Source organism: Nyctereutes procyonoides, unplaced genomic scaffold (assembly GCF_905146905.1).
Source record: "Nyctereutes procyonoides isolate TBG_1078 unplaced genomic scaffold, NYPRO_anot_genome, whole genome shotgun sequence".
In the NCBI taxonomy this organism is placed as follows: Eukaryota; Metazoa; Chordata; class Mammalia; order Carnivora; family Canidae; genus Nyctereutes; species Nyctereutes procyonoides.
Window position 1 is genome coordinate 33,723,707 of NW_026575135.1, and position 26,291 is coordinate 33,749,997.

The 26,291-nt window shown below is 38.5% G+C and overlaps 1 protein-coding gene across 2 annotated transcripts in view; it reads right to left on the reverse strand.

Moving 5' to 3' along the window:
* Positions 1-4,631: 4,631 nt before the first annotated feature.
* Positions 4,632-26,291, reverse strand: part of FOCAD (focadhesin) — a 312,624-nt gene continuing 290,964 nt past the window's right edge. For both annotated transcript variants that reach the window (XM_055301666.1, XM_055301665.1), the window contains exons 38-44: positions 24,234-24,494; positions 23,362-23,451; positions 19,970-20,147; positions 17,846-17,943; positions 9,078-9,329; positions 6,958-7,033; positions 4,632-5,017 (exon numbers count right to left, since the gene is read on the reverse strand). In XM_055301666.1, coding sequence (XP_055157641.1) covers positions 4,944-5,017; positions 6,958-7,033; positions 9,078-9,329; positions 17,846-17,943; positions 19,970-20,147; positions 23,362-23,451; positions 24,234-24,494 — 1,029 coding nt within the window. In that variant the 3' untranslated portion in view covers positions 4,632-4,943. The remainder of the gene's footprint in view (positions 5,018-6,957; positions 7,034-9,077; positions 9,330-17,845; positions 17,944-19,969; positions 20,148-23,361; positions 23,452-24,233; positions 24,495-26,291) is intronic.

The following is a 26,291-nucleotide window of genomic DNA, read 5'->3' on the forward strand; positions in this document are numbered from 1 at the left end:
TGTGAGAGAGAAACATGACCTGGGAGTAAGAACAGTGGGTTTGATCTGAAATCCAGTTCCAATGTTTATTAAGCGAATGGCTCCCTGAGTTCTTCTCCTTAACTGCCCAACATTGTTGTAAAGAACAAATGCAGGATGGTAAATTAAACCTTTTTAAGTGACAAAGAGCTATACAGAAGTAGGAAATTTGTGACATGTTGCCTCGATGCTTAAAAATTATATGATGGAAAAAAATATATATGATGAGTTTACAGATTTCTATTTTCTGAATATAAGTTCCATGAAGACAGGAATGTCATGCCTTGTTCACTTTGTACCCCAGAGCCTCAGAGGGTGGCACACTGTCCACACGTAATTGTTTGTGCGGCTCTGACTTTATTGATTACTAACAGTATATCGAGAAAAAGACATGTTTTTAAAAAGAAATCTATCAGGTTAATCAGGTGACGTTTCAATTCTATTTGATTACTCTCAAAGGGCACTTCATGGTTAGAAGACACGAAAAGTTTTTTTTTGACTTCTATTAAGTACCCTTTCTTACTGAGCTACTTGCTTTTAGAATGTTTTAAGGAGAACAGTTTAACTTTCCATTATCTTCCCAAGTCCCAACACTTCACATTGTCAACCATTAGAGCTATTTTCAGTGAAACATAAAAGTGGTAACATTTCTATTACGTTTTAGAATTTATGAAGCATATTTTTGTATTCTTTTATCCTCAAAACTACTTTGTGAGGGAAGTTATTCCTTTTATCCAGGAAATAAAACCAAAGTCAGGGAGTCCTCTCTGTCGTTCTTAGTTTCATATCCAATAATTTAGCTAGAAATTATTTCACAGGTTCCTTATGTTTGACAAGAATCAGACAATCTAAGTGACAGTTTTACAGAATACCATACTGTTTATGAAGATTTACCACGTTACATGCACACACACAACTTCATAATTACTACAGACATCACACACTTAAAAAGAGGAGACTTTAGAGTTTAAGATCAGAATTAAAGTGTTTCCTTCCAGAAAATATGAAAGTATATTACCTCATCCAGGACCAGAGCAATGATGATACACGTTTATACATGAAGATGACACCTTGACGTCTTTTTCTGCGGTGGTGAGATGAAGCATGTGCATTGTTCCAGCAACATTCTGTCCCCTGGTTCCATCCGAAATGCCTACAGCTAGCAATAGGCTTGGTGGGGCAGAGATACAGACTCACCGAAGGCCTAGCCTACAGCCTGACTTCAATGAAGACCCCATCCTCCTAACCAAAGGATCTGATTGCCCTTCTCAAACAGTAATTTATGAAAATGTTTACCAAAAGTTTAAAACTGCTTATTTTTAAAGTTACTAAGTTCTTTCAAGATAGTAGTTGAGTCCCTAAGTCTTATTCCTTTTATAAATATAGTATCACTATCTTTGATTAAAATCATTTTGGAGAACTTCTGACGATTAGCCTCAAAAAAGGTTATAGTTAGTTACCGTGGAGTCACTACATGATAAAATACAAAGAATTTGAGGCACCTGCATGGATCCCAACATCTACCTGTTCTAAATGCACTTTTCAAATCAAGAGTCAGTGTTCTGAGATGCCTAATAAGGCTTTAACCCCACACAATTCATTTGTGACTATATCCCAGCATGCTCTTTGTCTTGGCAACTTGTGATTTCAAAAATCCAACTGAAGATGACCTGTGAAGGAAGCATTTCCATACATAGTCTGGAATATTCTAAAAAGGCAGAGACTTCTGGTTTCTAGAGAATCAGGTGAGCCCTCCTGAGGGAATACGTTAATTCTGACCTGAGGTCATACAGGTAACCAAGAGAATATTATTCCAGTGACCTATATCTTAGAATGTTTAGATTTAAGAAACTTTAGGTTTTCAAATTAAGAATTTTTGAGAAAGCAAGTAAGCGAGCAAATAGGAGGGGTAGAGGGAAAGGGGGAGAGAGAAAATCTCAGGGCTGAAAGCCCAGCACAGAGCCCTGCATGGGGCTGGATCTCATTACCCAGAGATCATGACCTGAGCCAAAATCAAGAGTTGGTCGCTTAACCAACTGAGCCACCTGGGTGCTCCTAGAATCTTACATTTTTGATTCTTTAGATGTTACCATGAACAGGAAAATCCTACATATCTTAAGCTCAAGACCACCAAAACCAAAAACAGGCATGGGGCCAGGGCTAGGAAGAAAGGATACAGATATGTTTTATTTCCTCGTTTTGTACTCTTCTGTTTTCTTGTCAGGGGCAGGAGCAGGGACAAAGTTTGCATGAGAAGAAACTAGATTGAGGAGAAAAGGGCAGGCTGGGTTTAGAACACTGAGCTAATGCTTCATTCCTTCCTCCAGCACTAGCAAGCTCTGCCTGCCAAACTCAGCGGAAGTGCAGACACACTCTTCAGTGCCCACTTCCCCCTTCTTGATTGATTGCTAGCCACTTTTGCAAGCTGGCCCAGGAATTTAAAGTCTTTCAACCCAAGACCTGTTCCTTTATACTACAACTCCTAAACTTTCCAGTTCCAGCAGCTTTTTAACATGAGGTACTGTCCTTTTCTAATTTTTGTTTTTGTCGATGTACGTTATTATATTCGTTTCAGATGTACAATACAGATGTTTGTCAATTCTATACATTATGCAATGTGTACCATGGTGAGTGTAGTCACTGCCACCACAGTTATTTCAATATTATTGACTATGTTCCCTATGCTTCAGGGTTATTTCTTTTATCTGATGACAGCAATCTGTATTCAGTATGAATGAGGCTTCATCCTTAATAGGAGTTTTCATCTTAGAGTGAGCCCTAATGCCCAGATGCAGTAAAAAGAGCACTGAATCTGGGGTTTTAGGGTCTTGGTATTCTAGCTGTAGCCCTGCCTCTTATTTGATGTATTTTCTCCATATTAAAATAGAAAATGCTTCTTCCCAGTCTTGTAGAAATGAAATAATAGAAGTGAAAATTTTAGTGAACTTACAGTCTGACACCTAACAATAAATATTAGATGAATTTCAATCCCTAATTGGTAGGAAGTAAAAGGAAGTGTATGCAGTGGGAAGGAAAGAGAAGGTGGCTTCTAACGTAACAGTTTCAGCTTCTTTCAAATTCATTCCCCTCTGGGCTGGCCTCTAAGGAAGTAATAATAAGACGTGTTGGCGGGATCCCTGGGTGGCTCAGCGATTTACTGCCTGCCTTCAGCCTAGGGCATAATCCTGGAGTCCCAGAATCGAGTCCCATGTCGGGCTCCCTGCATGGAGCCTGCTTCTCCTTCTGCCTGTGTGTGTCTCTGCCTCTCTCTCTGTGTGTGTCTCTTATGAATAAATAAATCCTTTTAAAAAAAATGTTGGCATTGCAGGTGACTACTACCTGAAAGTTTGCCTTTCCTTCCCCTTTTCTGTAAAGCATCGAGTGCCATATTGAAGTTCAGCAAAAGAAAGAACAGAATGTGAATTACACAGTGAATCACAAGTATTTGAACCCTGGAATTATATGTTTGTTAATTCATATATTTGGAAAACAGAATTAGTAGAGCTATTTTTAACCTAACTGGGAAGTAGGTTCACTTGGTGACAATATGAATGTACATGTCACACAGGAATAATAGTAAGGTTCTATAGTGCTTTTAAGTACCAGGCATTGCCATGGCATCGTAGACACAGAGCATATTATTCCAGTGGCACAACTTTTTCCCCCAGGTATATATATATATCTATAGATAGATATATATATCCATGTATATATATATATGGATACCCATATACGTACCCATCAGTACATTCATATTGGTTAAAGCCAACCCTGATTAATGCCTGCATGAAGGAAAAATAAGTAGGAAACAGATCAAATGCTGGCTGATTCTCAAGCCCTTGAGTAAAATCCTATCCTTGAGGACACTGTCACATTACTTCATTTATTTGTGATTAGGCCACTGCTTAAGATAGAGATGTGTACTTACAAAACACATTGTTCTTTCAAGGAGATATTTGCCCAGCATTCCATCCATCTTTCTCCTCAAGGAAACCCAGTTCACATATGACCCAGGCCTGGTGAATTAGAGTACCCCAACTCCCAAGGCCCAGATTTAGTTGTTCAGTGTGACCCAAGCAGAACCAGAGTCCTCTCCATATTGCTTCTGACATACCCATGAGCAAAGACACCTTTCCTCCCCTTTGAGTTTTCTAGTAGCCATCTTACCAACTTATGTGGGGTGATCCCATCTATAGAAATGAAATAAGAAATGCCAATAGAAATGGCATTGTTTGACTCACTGGATGCAGCTGACTAATCAGATCTACTCTTGAACTTCTTGGTTTGTGAGCTAATATCCTCTTCCTTGGTTGAAGCTTTCTTGAATTGGGTAACTTTCAATTATATTCAAGAGTCCCAAGCATAAGAAAATTCTAACCACCACTAATGAATCTGATACAGCTAATGTTCAACACACACGCCATGCTTATTATTCAAGGCAGGCAGCCATTCCAAGACTGTTTTATCTATAAGAATAAGAAAACACTGAGTCAATGAATATCTATCCTCTAGAGAATTCATGGGAAATTGATCATGATGCCACTGTCACCACAACCATTTGGTTTTGCTAGCAAACCCCTGGGCCTTAAAACAAATAAGTATCGTGCACGAAATTCACAAGATTATTTTACTAGAATTTATGGGGAAGAGATAATGGAGTCAAATTGTCACAAAGAAAATCTTCAGATAAACTCCAGCCAAATAAAAAATAATTCAAGTTCTTTCAGTCTCCACTGCCTGGGCACCGAAGCAACACCCCTTCTCTCTGCATTCACATGTCAAGCTGCCAGTTATTGTATCCACCTGTTTTCCTGCCACTTAACTCTCTGTATCGTGTTTTGGCAATCCCAGACGTCAGTCCTGAAAAACTTCTTCCATTTCTATGGTTGTCCTCATCCAGCTGAGGCTGCTGCTATCACAAACCTTCACCAACCATATGCTCTGGTCCATACAGCTTTCTTCTTAAACTCTGGGAGGACTCTTAAGGACAACAGGGTGGCTAAGGGAACAAAACAAGTAAAATACACTGTTCCATCTAGTGAAACTGCATTTGAAGAGGTCATTTAGATCGAAAATGTGTCAGAACAGAACTTGGCTTTTTCTTCCTTGGCCCATCATCAAGACTAAGAATTCCCATCAAGCCTTAGGCAGAATTTTAATAGTAGAAAACTATTAATAAAAATCTAGGAGAAAGGGTGTTTTTTCATGTTGTTAGGTTATTCTTCAAACAGTTAACAGGAGATTCTACAGAGTATAACAACAATTGACTTTCTGGGATGCTGTTTTTTTTTTTTTTTCCTTCAACGGAGTGATGGTTAAATAGGTTATATGCCTTCCGTCTATAAGAAAGCTACGTATGATTTTTGGACTTTTCTACATGAATAGGACTTTTTCCATTAGATGTTTAGTCAAAACATAAACAAAATAAAAACCTGATCCTGTGATGAAGTTAGGTCCACATGCTCAATGGAGCAGGCATGGCTGTGCTAATCTGCATTTGACTATGTGCCCACAAGTCCATACCTTTTCTTATTCTTCACAGGTCCCGCAGGGATCAATTTAAAGTAGGGCAGTTCTGTGTAATTCCTCTGGGTCACTTATTATAGATCTTATTTTAGGATATTAATATAAATATATTGAGATGTTATTTAAAATGTAATAGTGAGGAAATGTAGGTAAGCCAGTTAGACTCTAATAAGCCCTTAAGTGAACATGTACCTCCTTGACCCAAATTTTCTTCATCAGTATCAAGTTGTTTCCTACTTTCATGACCTAAAACAGTGTATGTTTGGAGCAACCACTGGTATTACAGACCCATGGCCATCAAAAATGAGTTCAAACTCTCTGAGGCTAACAAATGAAGGAAATCCTAGCAAGTCTCTAGGGACAGATCAAGTAAACATGTCAGACTACTGTCCCTATGCTCAGTGAAGTTCTGTGCTTGATCTCAATCCACTTACCTATACATGCCCTCCGAGTATGTTGGGGGTAAGAAAAAGGATCAGATCAATTCTTACTTGTTTGGCAACCAACAAAGTATACCATACTTAGATTAAAATATGGTCATACTAAGACTCTAGGCTGGCCAGCTAAATTATCATAAGTGCAGGGCAGCAGGTGATTTTCCCAAGTGTAGTATCTTTCCAGTGCAATATCTTATAGCATGTTAGGGGCCACTGCAACAGCAGCCATTGGTTGGACCAGATCCCCACGTCCTGAGAGACAGATGACAGTACAAGCTGTCTCAGGCCACAGAACCAATGCCCAAAAGGCTTCTCAGATTTGAGTAAAATAATGTACCTAATTTTCACATATTTATGCTTGTGGTTCTTACAGTTCAACAAATCAACAAAGAAATGTAAAAAAATACAAAATCTACCTAAATGCCTAAAAGCATAGGTAATGTCCAATTCCCTTGGCAAAATACTATGCAGCTATTATAAATACTATTAATGAAGGCAATATAGGAATAGGTTAAAATGCTTTAAAAATAAATTTTAAATAAAAGCAGTGCTCAAAGTGTCTCTGTGTATTTTTTCAGTTGCTCAATAATTATAAATACATTAGAACAATGCTTATATGCAGAGGAGGCCAAAACTTCTTAGGGAAAAAATATCAAAATTGCCATTGGGCAAGGGTACTCTAGATTCCTCTCTGCTCTTTCCTGAATTTTCTAAACCTTAATTAAAGTAATAGGTTGCCATCATAATTAAACATTTAAAAGCTATTTAAATAAAAGTTAAATTTAAAGGCATAGAACTCTTCTTAAATCCACATTCTACTTCAAAATGCCACATGATGACAGCTCTAGATTACTTCTCTAGACTAAATTCAGATGAGCCCTTTCAGGAGCCAATATACACTAGAATGCTGTTTCTGTAGCAAAGACAATCATGGATGGCTTTCACCTATAATGGGCATGTAGTATGGAAGTAATACCTTTTAAAAGATCCCTGGATTTTGCTGAGAGGACTTCTTTAGGGCTTTCCATGATGCTGAAGAGCCAGTCAATGAACTAGGAAGATGAAAAGGAAGAGCAGTGTCAGTGAACACGGTCTCACTATTAATAAGAAAGCAGTCAGGAGCTTGGGCCTGCATTTATGCATATCTGTGCAAGGCTGGCAGACTAGAGATGAGAAGAGGACCAGGCCTAAGAGACAAGAAAGTTGGACACAGCTCCCATTTAGTCCAATGACCCAGCAAAGTTAAAACTCATTTCCCGGCTAAATGCCCTGAGACCTGCTATAGATTTTAACAGTGAGGTAGATATGGGCCCAGGGAATCTCCTGTGTGCCACAAACTTTCTCTCTCATCACTGAGAGTACCAGAGAGGTTAACTGAGCACCTTGCCCAAGTCCACTCCCAATGAATGGCAGAGTCCAGATTTCAACCTCAGTATATCTGACTACAGAGCCTCGCACTTCTTCTTTGCATCCTGCTGCCTGATTCTGCATACATCTAGGCCCAGGCTCGTGGGGTGGGTAGTAAATAGGGGATTTACTTATGTCTGACATCATAAGCCCTTGTTTCCAAAATAAGATATTCTGTAGATGAGAACAATTTCTGCCTAAATGGAATTGAAACAGGAAGTTGAAATGCAAGGGAAAGGCATATAATAATTTACTAGGTAGAGCCAAGTGTGTTAACTGCAAATAAATCCTACAAATGAGGTAGAAACTCAGACTACTCATGAGTTTGACTGTTTGATCGCCTAGGGTACAGCCAAAATTGTTTCTGAATTAGATAGAGGGTAATTTCATTCATGTCTAAATGTTGCCAATCTCTACTCACTAAAAAAACATATACATTAGTCATAGGTACTAGGTATTTTAACTTTGGACACAGAAACTGGCTTGAAGAAAGAGTAAGATAGAAAATACTCCTAATTCTATATTTTGAGTAAATTAAAAAAAATTTTCTTTTCCCAGTTTTGTTTTATAATATCCTACTGTTATGTAAATAAATCAAGAACTACAAATACATAATAGGTGTAGGATGTCTACACTGCAGTCCAAAGTGATCACAGTGTCCCAGATCAGAAAAAACATAAGGGGATACCACATTGGAACTTACTTTGATTTAAAATGAAACAGAAAACACAAAATTTGGATGATATGAATATTTAAGAAAACAAAGGCATTTGAATGGAGACGCTTAGTGGAGTTGTGCATGGCTAACCTGTGAGTCCTTGGTTCAGAAATATTTTTAAGGACTAATGTTCAGATTTTAACAGTAAGCCACAAAAAGTTAGCTTTAAGCTTTCAACCTCATAAAAAAATCCAGTTTTCATTGAATGGGATTCAAAAAAAATCTTTGAATCAACTGTATTAAAGGCAGTTCAGAGCCATGGAATGAGAAGTACAGAAAGCACAGTGTTTTCATAGGCTCTGCACAATAGCCAGGAGCCCGGGGACACTCGACATTAAAAACCAAAAGGTGCTTCCTATGGTCTGGATTTTGCTAAGGGCTAGGATAATGACCTTTACAAATTTCCCAGTGTCATCTAGCACATGCCAGGAGCAGGACGGGTCCCAGGATCAGCAACGTGGCTATAGGATGGAATGAGCTATGCAGAACCTTCATTGTGCTATGAGAATGTGGATGCTCCAGATGCCCACCTCCCCGACCTACTCCAGGCATGATGGATCATTCCAGCCTTGCTCACCACCACTGTATCCTTCTTGTCATGCAATCCTGCAGCCTTGAACTTGCCTGTCTGTCCTCACTATGACGTTCTGAGCACCCAGAGCTTCACTTATTCTTTCCTCCCCATGATCAAGAACACATGTGCCTTCAAGTATAAGCTAAGGCAAGTATAAGCTCTTCTCTGCCTCACCTCCTACCATAAGTAATTTCCCACTGTTGTCACCATTGTTGTTTTTTGGCCAGCAGTGAGCCTCACTCTCTGAGGTTTTGTATCTGGCTAAGATTCGGGGCTGAGGATGAAAATCTGTGGGGTGATTCCAGTTGCACTTAACTCCCAACCTCAATTCTAAAGCAGAAATTGCTCAAGAGAAGATGGCCACCTTCCCTGGCAGGCAGGTGGCTGCTCACCTCACCTTCTGGGTCTGTTCCTTCCATGGCTCTTTTTGCAGCAGAAGAGGCATGCTACTGGGAAGGAGAGTGAGAGCCTCCTGAAGAGTGACCCTGTGCACTGGGCTCCTGCCAAGGAAGCTTGAAGCTGACCCAGCTGGGCCATTTTCCTGATGCCATGGCAACCAACTAGCACTGAGGCCAAGGAGGAGAGGGGCACCGTGGTCCGCCCACGTAACCACTGCAGTTGCAAATACAAGCAACAAGAAGTCCAAAGCCTACAAAGGAAATAGAGTTAGGTCATGTGTTTTAACAATTCAGAGCAAACCAAGTTCATACAGATAGCTTCTATCATGATGATGCAACGTCATCTTCCCCTTTGTCCCAGAAGAGGAGCCACACTGAACAACAAACTCTATTTCCATGCTTTTAATGAATTAATGTTTTAGGGCTTCAGAAGGTTTCAGGGATCCTCTTTTGTAAGACAGAAGGCCCAATAGTTTCATTATTATTGCTCTAATAATACAGGAGAAACATTATTTCATTCCTAATAATACTGAGATCCAAATATGCCTCTGCTTTGGTGTTTCCAAAAAGATAAAAGAATTCATTAGGAGTGATATAGAAAGGGATATTCAGATTTGTTGTTAGGTGGCCAAAACGGATTTTTAAAAAGAGGTCTGATAATCTGTTTCTATTTTGAACATTAACAAATGACTCCCTACATGCATTTCATTTTTCTATTCTCATTATTTAATCTAAATATTTGAGTGGCAAACACTTGGTTTTGTTCCATTGATGCTGAAATGTAAACATTAAGACAAACTAAAAACAAGCTTTCTTGGAATAAGTGAGTCAGTCACAACAAATCATTAGGCATTTTTTAAAACCATTTTTTTCAGTATGTTCAGTCATAGACTCACCAAAGTCTGGATCCTGACCTATATCTATAACTCCAAGAATCAAAAAAATTTTTAATTCCACTGTAATATTAGTTTAGGGTATGTAATATAGTGATTCAACAATTCCATATATTACCCATTTGCTCATCAATATAATTCCCTTCACCTATCTCGCCCATTCCCCCACCCACCACCCCTATGGTAGCCATCTGGTTTGTTGTCTACAATTACGAGTCTGGTTTTGTTTTTTGGTTTGTTTTGGTTTTAGTCTGTCTCCTTTATTCCCTTTTATTTGTTTTGTTTCTTAAATTCCACATATGAGTGGAATCATATGGTATTTGTCTTTCTCTGACTGACTTATTTTACTTAGCATTATCTTCTCTAGCTCCATCCATGTTGCTGCAAAGATTTCATTCTTTTTATGGCTGAATAATATTCGTGTGTGTGTGTATCTCACTTCTTCTTTTTCCATTCATCTATCAATGGATACCCAGGTTGCTTCCATACTTTGACTATTGTTGATAATGCTGCTATATACATAGGAGTGCATATATCCCTTCAAATTAGTGTTTTTGTAAATCTTTGGGGAAATACCCAGTGATACAATTAGGGTAGTTCTATTTTTAATTTTTTGAGGACACTCCATACCATTCTCCACAGCAGCTGCACCAGCTTGCATTCCTGCCAACAGGTCATGAGGGTTCCTTTTTCTTCACATCCTCACCAACATTTGTTGTTTCTTGAGTTTTTATTTTAGCCATTCTGGCAGGTATGAGGTGATATCACACTGTGGGTTTGATCTGTATTTTCCTGATGATGAGTGATATTGAGAATCTTTTTATGTGTCTGTTAATCATCTGGGTCTTCTTTGGAGAAATGTCATTTCATGTTTTCTGCTCATTTTTTAATTGGATTGTTTTTTTTTTTGGTGTTGAATTGTAGAAGTTCTTTATATATTTTGGACACTAACCTTTTTATCAGATATGTCATTTACAAATATGTTCTCCCATTCAGTAGGTTGTCCATCAATTTTGCTTGTTTCCTTTGTTGTGCAGAAGCTTTTTATTTTGATATTGTCCCAATTAATAGTTTATTTCTGCTTTTGTTTCCCCTGACTCAGGAGACATATCTAGAAAGATGATGCTAGGCTGACATGAGAGAAATTACTGCTTGTGCTTTCTTGTAGGATTTTAATGGTTTCAGGTCTCACATTTAGGTCCTTAATTAATTTTTGAGATTTTGTGTTTGGTGTAAGAAAGTGGACCATTTTCATTCTTTTGCATGTTGCTGTCCACTTTTTCCAACACCATTTGTTGAAGAGGCTGTCTTTTTCCCATTGCATATTCTTGCCTCCTTTGTTGCAGATTAATTGACCTATGATTGTGGGTTTATGTTGGAGTTTCTATTCTGTTCCATTGATCTATGTGTCTATTTTCATGCCAGTACCATACTGTTTTGTAATTACAGCTTTGTAACATAACTTCAAGTCTGAAATTGTGATACCTCCAGTTTTGATTTTGCTTTGGCTATTCAGGGTCTTTTGTGGTTCCAAACAAATTTGAGGATTGTTTGTTCTAGTTCTGTAAAAACTGCTGTTGGTATTATTTTTTTAAGATTTTATTTATTCATGAGAGACATACAGAGGGAGGCAGAGACATAGGCAGAGGGAGAAGCAGGCTCCATGCGAGGAACCCGATGTGGGATGGATCACACCCTGAGCCAAAGGCAGACACTCAACCACTGAGCCATCCTGGTGCCCCTGCTGTTGGTATTATGAAAAGGATTGCATTGAATCAGTAGACTGCTTTGGTTAGCATAGACATTTTAACAATATTTGTTTATCCAATCCATGAGCATGGACTGCCTTTCATTTCTTTGTGTTGTTTTCATTTTCTTTCATCAATGTTTTATAGTTTTCAGTGTATAAGTCTTTCATCTCCTAGGTTAAGTTTATTCCTAGGTATTTTATTATCTTTGGTGCAATTGCAATGGGACTGTTTCTTAACTCCTCTTTCTGCTACTTCATTATTAGTGTATAGAAATGCAACAGATTTCTGTACACTAATTTTGTATCCTGCAACCTTACTGAATTCATTTATCAGTTCTAACAGCTTTTTGGTGGAGCATTTCAGGTTTTCTATATACAGTATCATGTCATCTGCAAAGAGTGTAAGTTTTACTTCTTCCTTAGCAATGTGGATGCCTTTTATTTCTTTTTGTTGTCTGACTGCTGTGGCTAGGACTTCCAGTACTATGTTGAATAAAAGTGGTGAGAGTGGTCATCCTTGTCTTGTTCCTGACTGTAGGTAAAAAGTTCTCAGTTTTCCCCCACTGAGTATGATGTTAGCTGTGGGTTTTTTACATGTGGCTTTATTGTATCAAAGTATGTTCCCTCTAAACCCATTTTAATAAGAGTTTTTTTTTTATCATGAATGGGTGTTATATTTTGTGAAATATTTTTTCTGCATCTATTGAAAGGGTCATGGTTTTTATAGTTTTTCTTACTGATGTCATGTATCACGTTGCTTGATTTGCAAGTATTGACACCCTTGCACCCCAGGAATAAATCCTACTTAATTGTGATGAGTTATTTCTTTAATGTATTATTTGATTTGGTTTGCTAATATTTCTGTTGAGGATGTTTATCAAAAAGATTGGCCTGTAGTCTCTTTTTGTGGTATCTCTTGTCTGGTTTTGATACCAGGATAATGCTCATCTCACAGAATGAATTTGAAAGTTTTCTGTCCTCTTCTATTTTTGAAAAAGTTTGAGAAGAAAAGGTATTAAGTCTTCTTCAGATGTTTGGTAGAATTCACCTGTGAAGCCATCTGGTCCTAGACTTTTGTTTGTTGGGAATTTTTTGATCACTGTTTCAATTTCATGGTGGTCATCAGTCTGTTAAAATTTTGTTTCTTCCTCATTCAGTTTTGGGAAATTATATGTTTCTAGGACTTTATCCATTTCTTCTAGGTTGTCCAATATGCTGGCATATAATTTTTCATAACATTCTCTTATAATCCTTTGTATTTTTGTGGTTATTTTGTGGTTATTTTTGTGTATTTTGTGGTTATTTCTCCTCTTTTGTGATTTTGAGTTTCCTTTTTTTTTTTTTTTTGTATGAGTCTGGCTAAAGGTTTATCAAATTCTGTTGATTTTTTTCAAAGAAACAGCTCCTGTTAAAGTTTCTCTATCATGTATTTCTACTCTAATCTTTATTATTTCCTCCTCCCTTCTACTGGTTTGGGATTTTGTTTGTTCTTTTTCTAACTCCTTTAGGTGTAAGGTTAGGTTGTTTATTTGAGATTCTTCTTGGGGTAGGTCTATAAACTTCCCTGGATGTTTCTAGTTTCATAGTGTTGTGGTTAGAAAAGATGCATGGCATGACTTCAATTTTTTTGTATTTATTGAGACATTTTTTGTCACCTTGTTTTGTGATCTATTCTGGAGAATATTCCTTGTGCACTTGAAAAGAATGTGTATTCTGCTGTTTTACGATAGAATATTCTGAATATATCTGTTAAATACATCTGGTCCAGTGTATCATTCAAATCTTCTGTTTCCTTGTTGATTTTCTGTTTGGATGATCTGTCCATTGATGCTAAGTGGGGTGATATTAAAGTCCCTTATTTTAATTGAATTACTATCGATTATTTCCTTTATGTTTATTATTAACTATTTTATGTATTTGAGTATTCCCATGTTGGGTGCAGAAATATCTTCTTGTTGGATTGTCCCCTTTATAATTATCTAGTGTCCTTCTTTGTCTCTTGTTACAGTCTTTCTTTTAAAGTCTATTTCGTCCAGTATAAGTATCGTCCAGGATAAGTATCCCAGTATAAGTATCATTTCCCCAGCTGTCTTTTCAACTGCATTTACATGATAAATGTTTCCCTATCCCCTCACTTTCAATCTATTAGTGTCTTTATGTCTGAAATGAGTCTGTTGTAGGCAGCATATAAATGGGTCTTCTTTTTTTATCCTTTCTGTCACTCTTTGTCTTTTGATGGGAGCATTTAATTCATTCACATTCAAAATAATTACTAAACAAAAAAAATTACTGATACGGATAAATGTATTTTGGTTGTTTCTGTAGTTCTTCTCTGCTCCCTTCTTCCCTTGCTCTCTTGTCTTACCATAAGTTGGCTTTCTTTAGTGATATATTTAGAATCCTTTCTCTTTACTTTTTGCATATCTATTGATAGGTTTTGATTTGTGGTTACCATTAGATTCGTATATAACATCTAGTGCATATAGCAGTCTCTATTAAGTGAATGGTCACTTAAGTTTGAACACATTCTTTACTCCTCTCCCTGTTTTGGGTATATGGTTTCATATCTTACATCCTATTATTTTGTGAGTCCTCTGACTAGTTTTTATGGATATACTTACTTTTACTGCTTTTATGCTTCCTGATTTTCTTAATCTTACTTATGGTCCTTCCTTTTCACTCAAAGAGTCCCCTTTAATGTTTGTCATAGGGTTGGTTTACTGGTCATGAGGTCCTTCAACTTTTGTTTGTCTGTGAAACTCTTTCTCTCTCCTTCTATCCTAAATGATAGCCTTACTGGTTTTTCCCTTTCAGCACTTTGAATATATCATGCCACTTACTCTCTTCTGATCTGCAAAGTTTCTGCTGAAAAATCTGCTGATAGCCGTCTGGGGTTTCCCTTGTATCTAACGGTCTTCTTTTCACTTGCTCTTCCTAAAATTCTCTTTATCACTACTTTTTGCCATTTTGATTCTATATGTCTTGGTGTGTACCTCCTTGGACTGATTTTGTTGGGAGATCTTTGTGCCTCCTGTATCTGAATTTGTTTCCTTCTCCAGATTCCAGAAGTTTTCAGTTATTATTTCTTTAAATAAAGTTTCTGCCCATTTTTTCTTCTTTTTCTGGGATCTCTATAATGCAAATGTTATTATTCTGATGGAGTGGCTGGGTTTCCTAAGTATGTTCTTTCTTATTTTGCATAATTTTTTTCTCTCTCCTACTCAGCTTGATTTTTTTTCCATTACTTCATCCTCCAGGTTGCTGATTCATTCTTCTGCTTCCTCTAGTCTTCTATTTATTCCATCTAGTGTATTTTTTATTTCATTTATTATTTTTAATCTGTGATTGATTCTTCATATTTCTTTGTTAAGGGTGTCACTGGTGTCCTCTACTCTTTTCTAAAGTCCAGTAAGTTTCTTGGTATTCATTACTTTAAATTCTCTATCAGGCATATTATTTATCTCCATTTTGCTTTGGACTCTTGCTGTGGTTTTGTCTTGTTGTTTCATCTGGGACATATTCCTCTGTTTCCTCATTTTATTTAACTCTCTGTGTCTATTTCCATGTGTTAGGAAAGTCAGCCATGTCTGCTGCTCTTGAAAGCAGTGGCCTTGTGAAGAAGAGGTACTACAGTGCTCTGCAGAGTACTGTCCTGTTTACTGTAACCTGGAGCTTCAGAGGTGTCTCCTAAACTCTGTTGTTGTCGTCATTTGACTGCTTTTCCTTCAGTCTAGTCATCTGCAACGAGTCTCTATTCACCTGTTGTGGGCAGTAACTAGTCCCTGTGATGTTAGTGGGCCAGTCTGGTGCTGCCTTGAGTTGAGTCAGGCCAGAGATACAGTGGCATCAAACTGCAGAGCACTTGCCATGTGTTGTCCCCTGAGAAGCTCTTTCATTAGTGGGCAGGCCTGCAATCAGACTAATTGTCTGTCCCCAGCCCATTACTGGGGCCACAATCTGACCAGTGTGTATGTTCATCTTTCCCCAGGACAGGAATCACTTTGGAGGGGTACTGGTCCCTGTCAGGACTACCTGCACACTTCCAGACTTGTGGATCAGTTTGAATGGGCTTTGGGCAAGAGCATATTGGAGGTGGATCTGTAACAAGCTTAGGCATGAGATGTGCAGAGCCCAAAAGGTCTGTACACTAGGGAGAGGGGACATGCTGCCGCCTCTGGGACCACAGTGGTTGGGTCAATCTGCAAAGCATGCAGGGGTAGGGCATTCAGTTTTACTAAGGTGCACTCAGATTTTCTGTGAAAGGAGACCCACCACTACCATAGGGCCAGTCCATGTGGATCCGCAAAGAGTGGGTGGGCAGGGGACACAGTTTTAGCCAGGTGTGTGCCAGTTGTTCACAAAAGGCTACCTGCCACCACCACCTCTGCTGAAGCCCCACAAGGTATGAGGTTAGTGAAGTCTGAGCAGGTGTTCTGTGGGTAGGGATCCACAGCACAGGGACTGAGGCAAACCCAGCTGGAGTGGACAAATCCTCAGAGCTGAGGTGGGGAGGTGGGGTGTAGTGGAAACAAGTTAGGTAGCAAATGTGGGTGCCAGACTGGTTCCTGCAGGTGGCTGCAGGTGGCCAGGTGTTTATGCTGGGGGGCAGAGGAGAGAAATAGCACCTACCAGCTCCTTTGTTCTTGGAAGAGTCTCCTTGTGAATATCCATCTGGGACAGGCTCTGATTAAGTAAATAACTTCCTCTCTATACCCCTATATATTTTTTCAAATTGCTGCTTTGGTTATTTCTTGTGCTGTCTCTTTAAGGACAGGGACTCAGTTTCCTCTCACTGGCCAGGCTCACCCACAATCCAACCTGCTGGTTGTTAAGAACTCACAAAACTTCATCCCCTCTAGTTTTCAAAGGCAAATGTTATGGGGATTCATCTTCCCCATGTGGGCTCCCAGTGTGACAGCCTTCTTCTCCCTTTCTCCACACCCATAGTCTGTTTAGCTCACCACTGCGTCTCCACCCTTCCGACCCTCTTCAATGTGGCCTCTTCTGTACGTTTAGTTGAGAAGTTTGTTCCACCAGCCTTCGGGTCGTTTTCTGGGTTATTTACCCTGATGTGAGTGTTATCTAGTTGTATCCATGAGGTGAGGTGAGCTTGGGGTTTTCCTATTCAGCCATCTTCTCAGCCTATATATCTCCTTAGACATTTTAAATAATCTGTCTAGGATCCATCCATTTAGAGTTTAGACTAATCTACACTCTTATGGAAATGGTAGTAACAATGAGTTGTTGGATTACTGTGACTTAAATTATACTTCCTTCTGTTTATCTGTATTTTCTAAGTTTTAAAAGATTTTTTTTAAAAAAACAAAGTCAACAAAAATATAGGAGATCAGAAGAAAATGACAACAGATTCTGCTAGTTAAAAAAAAGTTTAAAAAGTACTTCTTCATTTCTTAAAATTCATAATTTCACGAATTAAAATTTCAAAACTATATACAACTCTTTAGGAAAACTGGTCAGAATTCCAAACAACATCCCAGGCTATCCAAATTCCATTTACAGTAAACAAGATATCTGTGAAACATGCCTGTAGAAAAAATTCTACTATTAAAAAAGGCATAGTGGGCAGTGAAGTCAAGAAAAGAAGAAGAGTGGGAACGTGCTATCCTTCTTTTATTTATCAACCTTTCTCTATTTTAATTTACCCAAATAAGTGGCTGTTAACCTTTTTTGGTCATATATCATTTTACTCCTCTCATGAACAGAAGTATTGGTACAAAAACAGATTACTTGCATGAAGGAACCTCTTCAAATCAGATGTTTGAGGACATTCTCTGGACCAATGCAAACGCCAGAGTCCTGTACCCGACCCTCCTTTGTGGAATCAACCCCAAGTATATAGAACCCTGGGTCCTTTGCATGCTGCCCACTGAGGAACCTACTCTGTTGAAAATATTTTTCTAAGGGCAGCCCTGGATATCTCTCCAAGAGCCAGGCAAGATCATTCCTTGTGACATCAGAGTTAAACCAGCATTTCCCAAAAGTAAAAGGGGGGAGGGAGGGGAAAAAGAGAGAGAAAAGGACACAGCAACTTTTTTGTCTTTTGGGAGAGCAAAAGTAAGTTTTACATTTTAAGGGAGCCACAAATGACTCCTCTAGATTGTACCTCATCAAGAGCCACGTTCGGAATAGATGTCGAGTGGTATGCAATATTTCTGATATAACCCATCAGTTCCAAGAGCCATTCCATTCTCTTTAACACACCTGAAACAAAAAGGGTATTTTCTTACCGGACCATGGTTTTCCTATGAAATGTAAAACCGTTCAGTATTAGCCACCATAAATAAAACAGAACACCTGGTGAAAATTTCACAAAAACAGTTTCAAATCCTCTTGCAATACCTGAGACTTGTGATTTTGCAGTACAGAGTTGACACTATTCACATAAGATGGCCGTATTTTTATCTTAATTTTCAAAAGGTAACTTATTCTTCAAAACTATGCACCTATTAGTGATAAAATGCACTTATTGGTGTTTCTCTCTCAACATTCAACTCACTAGGAGAAATCTGGCAGGCCAACTAGCCAGCAATGTTGAATCGTGGATAATCAGGTTTTTTTTATGGTCTTCCTTTACTTAAATATTCCCATTCTATGCCAAAATCACAGAGAAAACCTATCCCAAAGACATAAAAATATAAAAACCAGTTATTATACAATAACTGGAGAAAAAAACATCAGCATCAATATTGATTTTTTCCTTTTTTATTATTTTTTTAAAACGAGGATTCCCAGCACGGTAATGCTTACTTGGGAAGGTTGTCAAATTTTAGTGAGTAAGAGGAAAATGGGAACCAAACTGGAAGGCCAGCTAGTTAGAACCAAAGGCAGCATCAAATTTATTTGTTTGCTTCCTGTATCTTGCTTCCTTGGGAGCATCTGCTAGATTTCTCCCCGATAAATGCACTTTTGATTTAGAATAAAAAACCCAGTTTTTCATCACAGGTTCATTTTTCATGAAGCAGGCAATAATGCAGAGATGAGACAACTATCTCAGTTGCTAAAGAGGAGAATCAATCAAAATTTCCAATGTAGTCTCAAAAAAGAGTATTAAAATTACGCCTGCCAGTTTTCTCTCAAAACCTAAAGATGTAAGAGATGAGGGAAATACAAAAAATACAGAAATATAAGTAACTTGCCTAGGGTCACTAGGGCTTCCCTGCCATATCTGCTCTATTGGAGCCAGGTGCCATGTAGAACTGAACGTAGGCTATAAGCAATGTGACCAAAGGCATGGGAGGAGAAATGGGAGAGCTCATTATTCTTAGAGTGTAAAGGTCTATGGTTATTTTATTTTTTTAATATTTTATTTTTATTTGACAGAGAGACAGAGAGGGCACAAGCAGGGGAAGCAGTAGATGGAGAGGGAGAAGCAGGCTGTCCATTGAGTAGGGAGTCAGATGTGAGGCTTGATCCCAGGACCCTGAGATCATGACCTGAGCCGAAGGCAGATGCTTAACCAACTGAGCCACCAGGTGGCCCACAGTCTACAAAACTCTAAAAGTTCCATCGTCTGATTCATTAGCAGAGCTTCAGGCTTACAGCTTGTGGCTTGAGGTTGTAGTTAGGGTGCCCAATTTTATTCCTTTCACCCCTGAGAAGTTCCCCTATAGAATAACAAGTTAATTTTATTGTTGCTATTTTCTTCGTTTTATTGGCTTGTTAAATAACCAACCAAAAGTCTGACCCTGAAAGGACTGACATCGCAGAATCGATTGACATCCTGTTTGGAAAATGGAAGCAGGCAGAAATCAACCTGACATACTTATTTATATCCTTGGGGGCCTGGAGAGCCAAAGACAATACCAAATTTACCAATAGTATTCATCCTCATCTCCAGGATGGAGGTCAGGAGCTGGAGTGGAACTGGTTATTTCATTTAAGGTTGCCCCTCCTTTAGGGTAACAAAAGTCCTCCTGGGTCAAGAGGCACCAATCTCGTTTTTTTTTTTTTTTTAAGATTTTATTTATTTATTTATTCATGAGAGAGAGAGACAGAGAGAGAGAGGCAGAGACACAGGCAGAGGGAGAAGCAGGCTCCATGCAGGGAGCCTGACGTGGGACTCGATCCTCAGTCTCGAGGATCACACCCCTGGCTGAAGGCAGCGCTAAACCGCTGGGCTACTGGGGCTGCCCACCAATCTCGTTTTTAAGTTGAGGAAACAACTATAGCTCAAAAGGGATGGTAGGCAGACTTTCTGTTCCTGCTGTTGGCCCCAGGCTGGCCTTACCTGTGTTAGCATGGCTCACAATCCGTGCCTGGTAGAGGCTGTGCAGTAGCATCCAAGCTAGTGTGTCTCTTTCCTTGTGCTCAACAGCAACACTGAGGATATCCATCAAGCTCATCAAGGGGAATCGTCCTTGAGAGACCAAGTACAGTCTGACAAAGGCAGCCTTTTCTATGCTGCTCTGCAAAAAAAGCCAATTGTTCAGTTACTATTAAATTAGCTGAAGTCATTATCAAACCTCGGGGCAAGGGCAAAACAGAAAGGGTGAGTTGAAACTTGATTATTATTCCAAATGCTAAAACTGTTCATTTCCTGCAGCACGTGACCTATCTGCCTGGGTGCTCTATTTTAAAATGTACATACAGATTGAGGGTCTAATGTCACCTCCTGTTTTCTCCTAAAACCCATCAGTGACTTTAGGGGTTAATTGGTGATGATATTTTGCACAAATACACAAATAATGATAATGATGATGATAACTAAAAAACACAGCACTTATGTGCCAAGCACCATTCTAAGCACTTAACATATATTAATTCGGCAGTTCACAAAGTGTGGTACACAGACCTCTGAGGGACCCCAAGACCCTTTTAGAGGGTCTGTGAGGTCAAACTATATTCACAATTGCACCAAAACTACAGTAATAGTCACTGTATTTTTCATGGCCACTTGCAATTTTTTTAAGAAAGGACTTTTATTTAAAATGCCCTTGTAAACAATAAAAATTATTAGTTACATTAAACTTTTGCCCTTAGTGCAAATCTTTTTAAATAGCATTGATGACAAAACAGCAAGTATGCATGAGGGATTTCTGTGGCATACCCAAGTATTTACAGTTGTTTTGAGGAAAAACACTCATATGTTCGGGCTGTGAACTGAAATAGCCACTTTTTATGGAACACCATTTACTTTATGATTGATGGACAAACTATGGTTATTCAAATGGGGTATTTGACAGACTTTTTTTTTTTTAATGGAAGAAAGCGAGACTGTCACTTCAAGGAAATACTTGACAGTATTTGTTGCCAATGATAAAATCTAAGCTTTCAAGTGAAAATTCGACTTTTGGAAAATTTGTATTTGCTACCAAGAGTTGGCAGCTTCCCAATACATGAAAGACTCTTCTGATGATTTTAACAAATGTGATATTTTGATATTGTATACTGAAATGCATCAACATTTAGAAGATTTTCAAAACTCAGTGATTCAGTATTTTCCAAATGCTTTTGTAATATCATACCCAGAGTGCAAGCCGGACCAATGGATTTTAATATAACAGACTCTGTGAAGTTTATTCATATGGATTCAGACTCCACATGCTGTCCCTACCCTGAAGAAAACACCATTTGTTGAGTTCTGTTGCAACATCAAAAAAAAAAAAAGATACCCATAATTATCTGAAACTATTAACACATTCTTCACATTTCCACCAACATGTATTTATAAGGCTAGATTTTCCCCACATACTTTACCAAAATAACATCACAACAGATTGAAGCTATGAGAATTCAATATTAGAGATTTCCATTAAGCCAGACACTAGAAAGTTGCAAAAATGTGAAACAATGCCACTTTTCTTATGATTTTGTTTTCAAAATTTTTTCCTATTTATGTAAAGATGCAATGGGTTTACTATTACTATTAAGTAAATATTTTTTTAACTTCCTAGTTTTAATTTCTAATATGGTAAATATTGAAAGATATGACTCATTTAAATTAAAGTCCTTTAGAATCTTCAACAGTTTTTAAAACACTAAAGTAGTCCTGAGACCAAAAAGTTTGGGAAGTACTGTATAGCCACTGAATTTTCACACCACCGTATGCAGCTGACTACCACCATCCTTCCTTTATAGATGATCATTGGAAGCACAGAGGTTAAGTAACTTGCTTATGGTCACATGGCTTGAGGTGGCAGAGGTAAGAACTGGAACCCAGGGAGTCTGAGCTCTTTATTCTTTCCAAAAATGAATAGAAAACACTGACCTCAGTAAAACACACTAATTCTTTTGAGGACAGGAGAACACTATTCAGTGAGTTCTAGTGAAAATGCTCTAACTGGTATTTTAAGAACCCTGGTGAATAACACCACAACCTTCAGCTCTACATGCCATGAAGTAAATTATATGCATTACTTCAAACTATATTACATAAATATAATAATGATAGGATATATACTACATGAATGTGATAACTATGACAGTAAATAATTACTGAGTACTAGCCTTATATCAGGTACTTCTCCAAGAAGTTAACATGGATTAAGTCATTGTTAACTCTCAAAACAACTCTGGGAGGTAAGTGCTAATATCTCCCTTTTATAGACAAGGAAACTAAGGCAGAGATTATGAAATGTATTCAAGGTTACAATGCTAGTAAATTACAGAGCTGGATTTCAAACCCCAGCAGTGAGGGTGCCCAGTCTATTCTCTTAAGCATTTCCTCACACTGTTTGTCTTTGCTTAAATCAAACTCATCTCCAAAATCCTGATATTCCAATACTCCACCAAGGGTTCTCAAACCTCAGGATGCACCACAATCACCTGCGCTGACTGTTAAAAGACAGGTTCCTGAGCCCCACCTCTGACTCAGCAGACCTTGTGGGACTCCAGAATTTTCATTTCTAACCAGTCACCAGGCTGGTTCAGGGACCATATTTTGAAAATCACTGCTACATGATGCAGAAATTCAAGGATTGAAGTGAAGAGGCAAACCTTTCATCAGGTGAAATAAATGGTAAGAGGTCCACTGGCCCGGTGAGGGCTCATAGTTCTCTAGACCCCTGCTATTACATGGTATGTAGGGTTGACATGTGTATGTCCATTGGGATATACTTATAGTAAAAAAAAATTCAGTGTTTATGTGCAATCTAATAAGACATCTATTATACTAGCTAAATGTGTAACTTAACTGGTATGTTATTCATCCGTTGGGCATCGGTATAAGGAGTACTTGTTAATTATCTTGTGTCTGAGCTAACAGTGTTTTTCAAATTGCCAACTTTCTTCTTTACAAAAGGATAAGTACCAGGTGAAATAAAATAAATTTAAGAACAAAACTACTTATTTATGTCTTCCATGCACCAGAAAGTTCTTTAGCCAGAATATTTCCATTCTTATGGATTTTGTATTGAAGATGTTATCCTGTACTTACGTTTGCCCATAGGTGACACTAAAATGTTCTTGACAAAGTTGAACTAGGTTAAAAAGTTGTTTACTCATCTATCCATCCATACCATTAGACTGAACATGAGATCCCACAGCAAAACAGAGTTTCCTCAAATTATCCACTAACAAATATGAAGCAAAACTAGCTTCAGTCAAAAGGATACTGTAGTCATCTCTTCAATTGGAATTCCCACTTCAATAATGGAAATAAATACACAGGTATGTTATTACCTTAGTAATACGGGCAATCCGATTGGCTTCATCATCTGTCATTTCTGAGAGGCATTTTGCTACACTGACATATACCTCTAGATCATTTCTCTAGTAAAGAAAAATCACAAGCATGTCAAAATACAATGTAAGATAACAGACAAGATTCTCAATGTTCTGATGAATTATTAGCTTTACTTACCTCCATGAACAACAGCTTATGAGATTTTAATCAAACCAAACAAAGGGCCAGTTTTTATCATTAAAAAAACATCTTTCTGGGGCACCTGGCTGGCTCAGTAACTAGAGCAGGTGGTCCCTGATCTTAGAGTCATGAGTTCAAGCCCCGCATTGGACATGGAGTTTACTTAAAAACAAAACAAAAACCATCTTTCCTATTATTTTATTTATTTGGCTGTACTTGTCTATTTGTGTGACTGTACTTTTTTCCTCTTATCAGAGTCCATCATTCCAAACAGATTTTTAACTTCTTTGTAAAAGTATAATTCAGGAATCAGGAGGGGAAAGGCTAGTATTATGTCACTTTATATAACAGAAAAACACTGGACAATATGTCTAAAGATTCTCCAGGTGTAATGTGTAAGTGTTTCTGAGCTTGTTCGCCTTCTGCAGGCATTTGGTAAAAGGCCTAACAGCATATTTCCTGGGGTAGCACTGGTTAACCTGTTTCTAAGCTGGCTCAAAACTTTGGTTCTAAATACTCAACCTCAATTTAGATCTTGGAAGCAAACAGATTCTTAGTGAAAAATGTGGTTATTTCTTCCTAGCCTTCCCACCACATTCTTAAAACATACACCTCCCTGCTTTGCCAAAAGGGCTTTAAAAAATCCCAAACATAAATTGTCAGGAATGTAAATATTTTTGTTCCTCACCCGAATCTTATTTGGCAGAAGGTCAAAAATTTTTCCAGTAGCTTCACAGAGCAGACTCCAAAGGTGATGGGTAGGGCTGGGCAGTTTCATGGCCTGACTCAGACCCTGTAAGGCACTCACACATAACTCAGGATGAGGAAGTGGGGAAGCTGCTTTAAAGACTGCCACCATCACATTTTCAATAAAACCCACGATCTGTTCGTCCGAGACATGTTTTATCCATAGAGGTGCAGACACCAGGAGGTATTTCTTGATATTCAACTGGAAGCAAAAGTGGAGAGGTCAGGAACAGGCAAGGCTGGGTTGGCAGTGCTCAAAACCTCGAGGTCATCACTGTGTTTGAGGGTGGGCTGAGAGAGGGAAAGGCTCAGGTTACTTCCTTGCCCCTCAATTCCACCAGCCTCATGATCAAATGGGCCATGAATGCACGCAGTCTTGGCTGCTATGGGGACTTGTGATCCAGGGTGACTCATGTGTATATATGGTATCTGCCAATCCATCTGTGAACTACTCCGCTTAAGCCTTGGAGCTTTTAAGGGAGGGGAATAAAATGCTACTTCTGAAAGTACATGACGATTGCTATTCAATCTTGAAAGGTCACATTCCCTGGCAGGAAAAAAATCCTCAAGGTGAAAGGCTCATCTGCAGGAAATCAACTCACCAGAATATTTGATCTTATTAATGTCTTCTTCTAGGAAGCATAAGGGAATAAAAAGAACTGACATGCCAGGACCATTTCTGACCAAAGAGCAATAGCTGACCATGTGGAATTGACCATGGCACCCTGGAGGTCATGAGAGCTGAAAAAGGGGCATGGTTCAAAATAGCTCGGTGCCAGACACGTTAAGAGAGGAGGCTTCAAAAATTCTGAGAAACATAAGCATGCTTCTCAAGGAGCAGCAAGTTGAAAAGAAGCGGTATTAAAAAGAATAAAACCCAGTAAATTTCAGAAAATATCAGTGTGGTTGCATGAGTTACTGAAAGAGTTCTCTGTAAAGAACATGCCGTTTCTGATCTTTTTTTTGTAAATGAGAAGGTGTCTAGTTAAGAAAATGAATTCACAAACTTAATGTGCTCATTAACAAAGACAGTAAGGAAAGTCCACAATCACGGACAAATGCCAAAAAGTAACAGAGATCTAAAAGAGAAGAGGAAGGATAACTGAATTCTGGAAATAGTTTCGAGGTAAACAAAACAGGCTGAGTTATACCTGACTCAAGAGGAAGGAAGGGTTAAGAGAACAGTGTCTTCGACACAGACGGAGTCAGCCAGGCTCACTCCCGTTTCTTAGCAATATAAACGGTTTAATTGAGATGTGCCTCGGTTTGTCAACCTGTAAAATGGAAACCAAAAATCTACTTCTCAGAAGCAAAATAAGCGGGGCATGAAAGACTTCATCTTGTATGATTCCATTCTAAAGACTTTCCAAAGTTTATATGAAATTTAAATTTATAGGAAAGTTCTCTTTAAAAAAGGGAAAATTACAGAGATGAAAAGCAGATCAGAGGTAGCCTAGGTCTGAGATGGGGAGTGGGGATCGTCCTCAAGTTGGCACAATCCAACTTTCTGGGGGTAATGGAAATATGATGGGTGATGGATGAAAATCTATAAATGTACTGAAACTCATCAAACTGTATACTTAAAATAGCCATATTTTATGGAATATAAATTATAACTCAAGATTGTAAAAAAAAATATGTCAGAATTAAAGAGAGATTCCGTCTGATGTCTGAAAGTGCTCACTGAGTGCTTACAAGTAGCAGATACCTAGCAAGTGCTCGGTACTGGCAGCTAGATGGGAGGTGCTTAGAGCCGACAGTCTGTGATCATTGTGAATAGAGAGGATGCAGCTTTCAATCACATCCCCCTTCAATTAAAAAGCATTAGAATATGTAGCAGAATTTAAAAGAAAAAAGATGGGCAGCTTGGGTGGCTCAGCAGTTTAGCACCGCCTTCAGCCCAGGGCATGATCCTGGAGACCCAGGATTGAGCCCTGCATCGGGCTCCCTGCATGAAGCCTGCTTCTCCCTCTACCTGTGTCTCTGCCTCTGTGTCTCT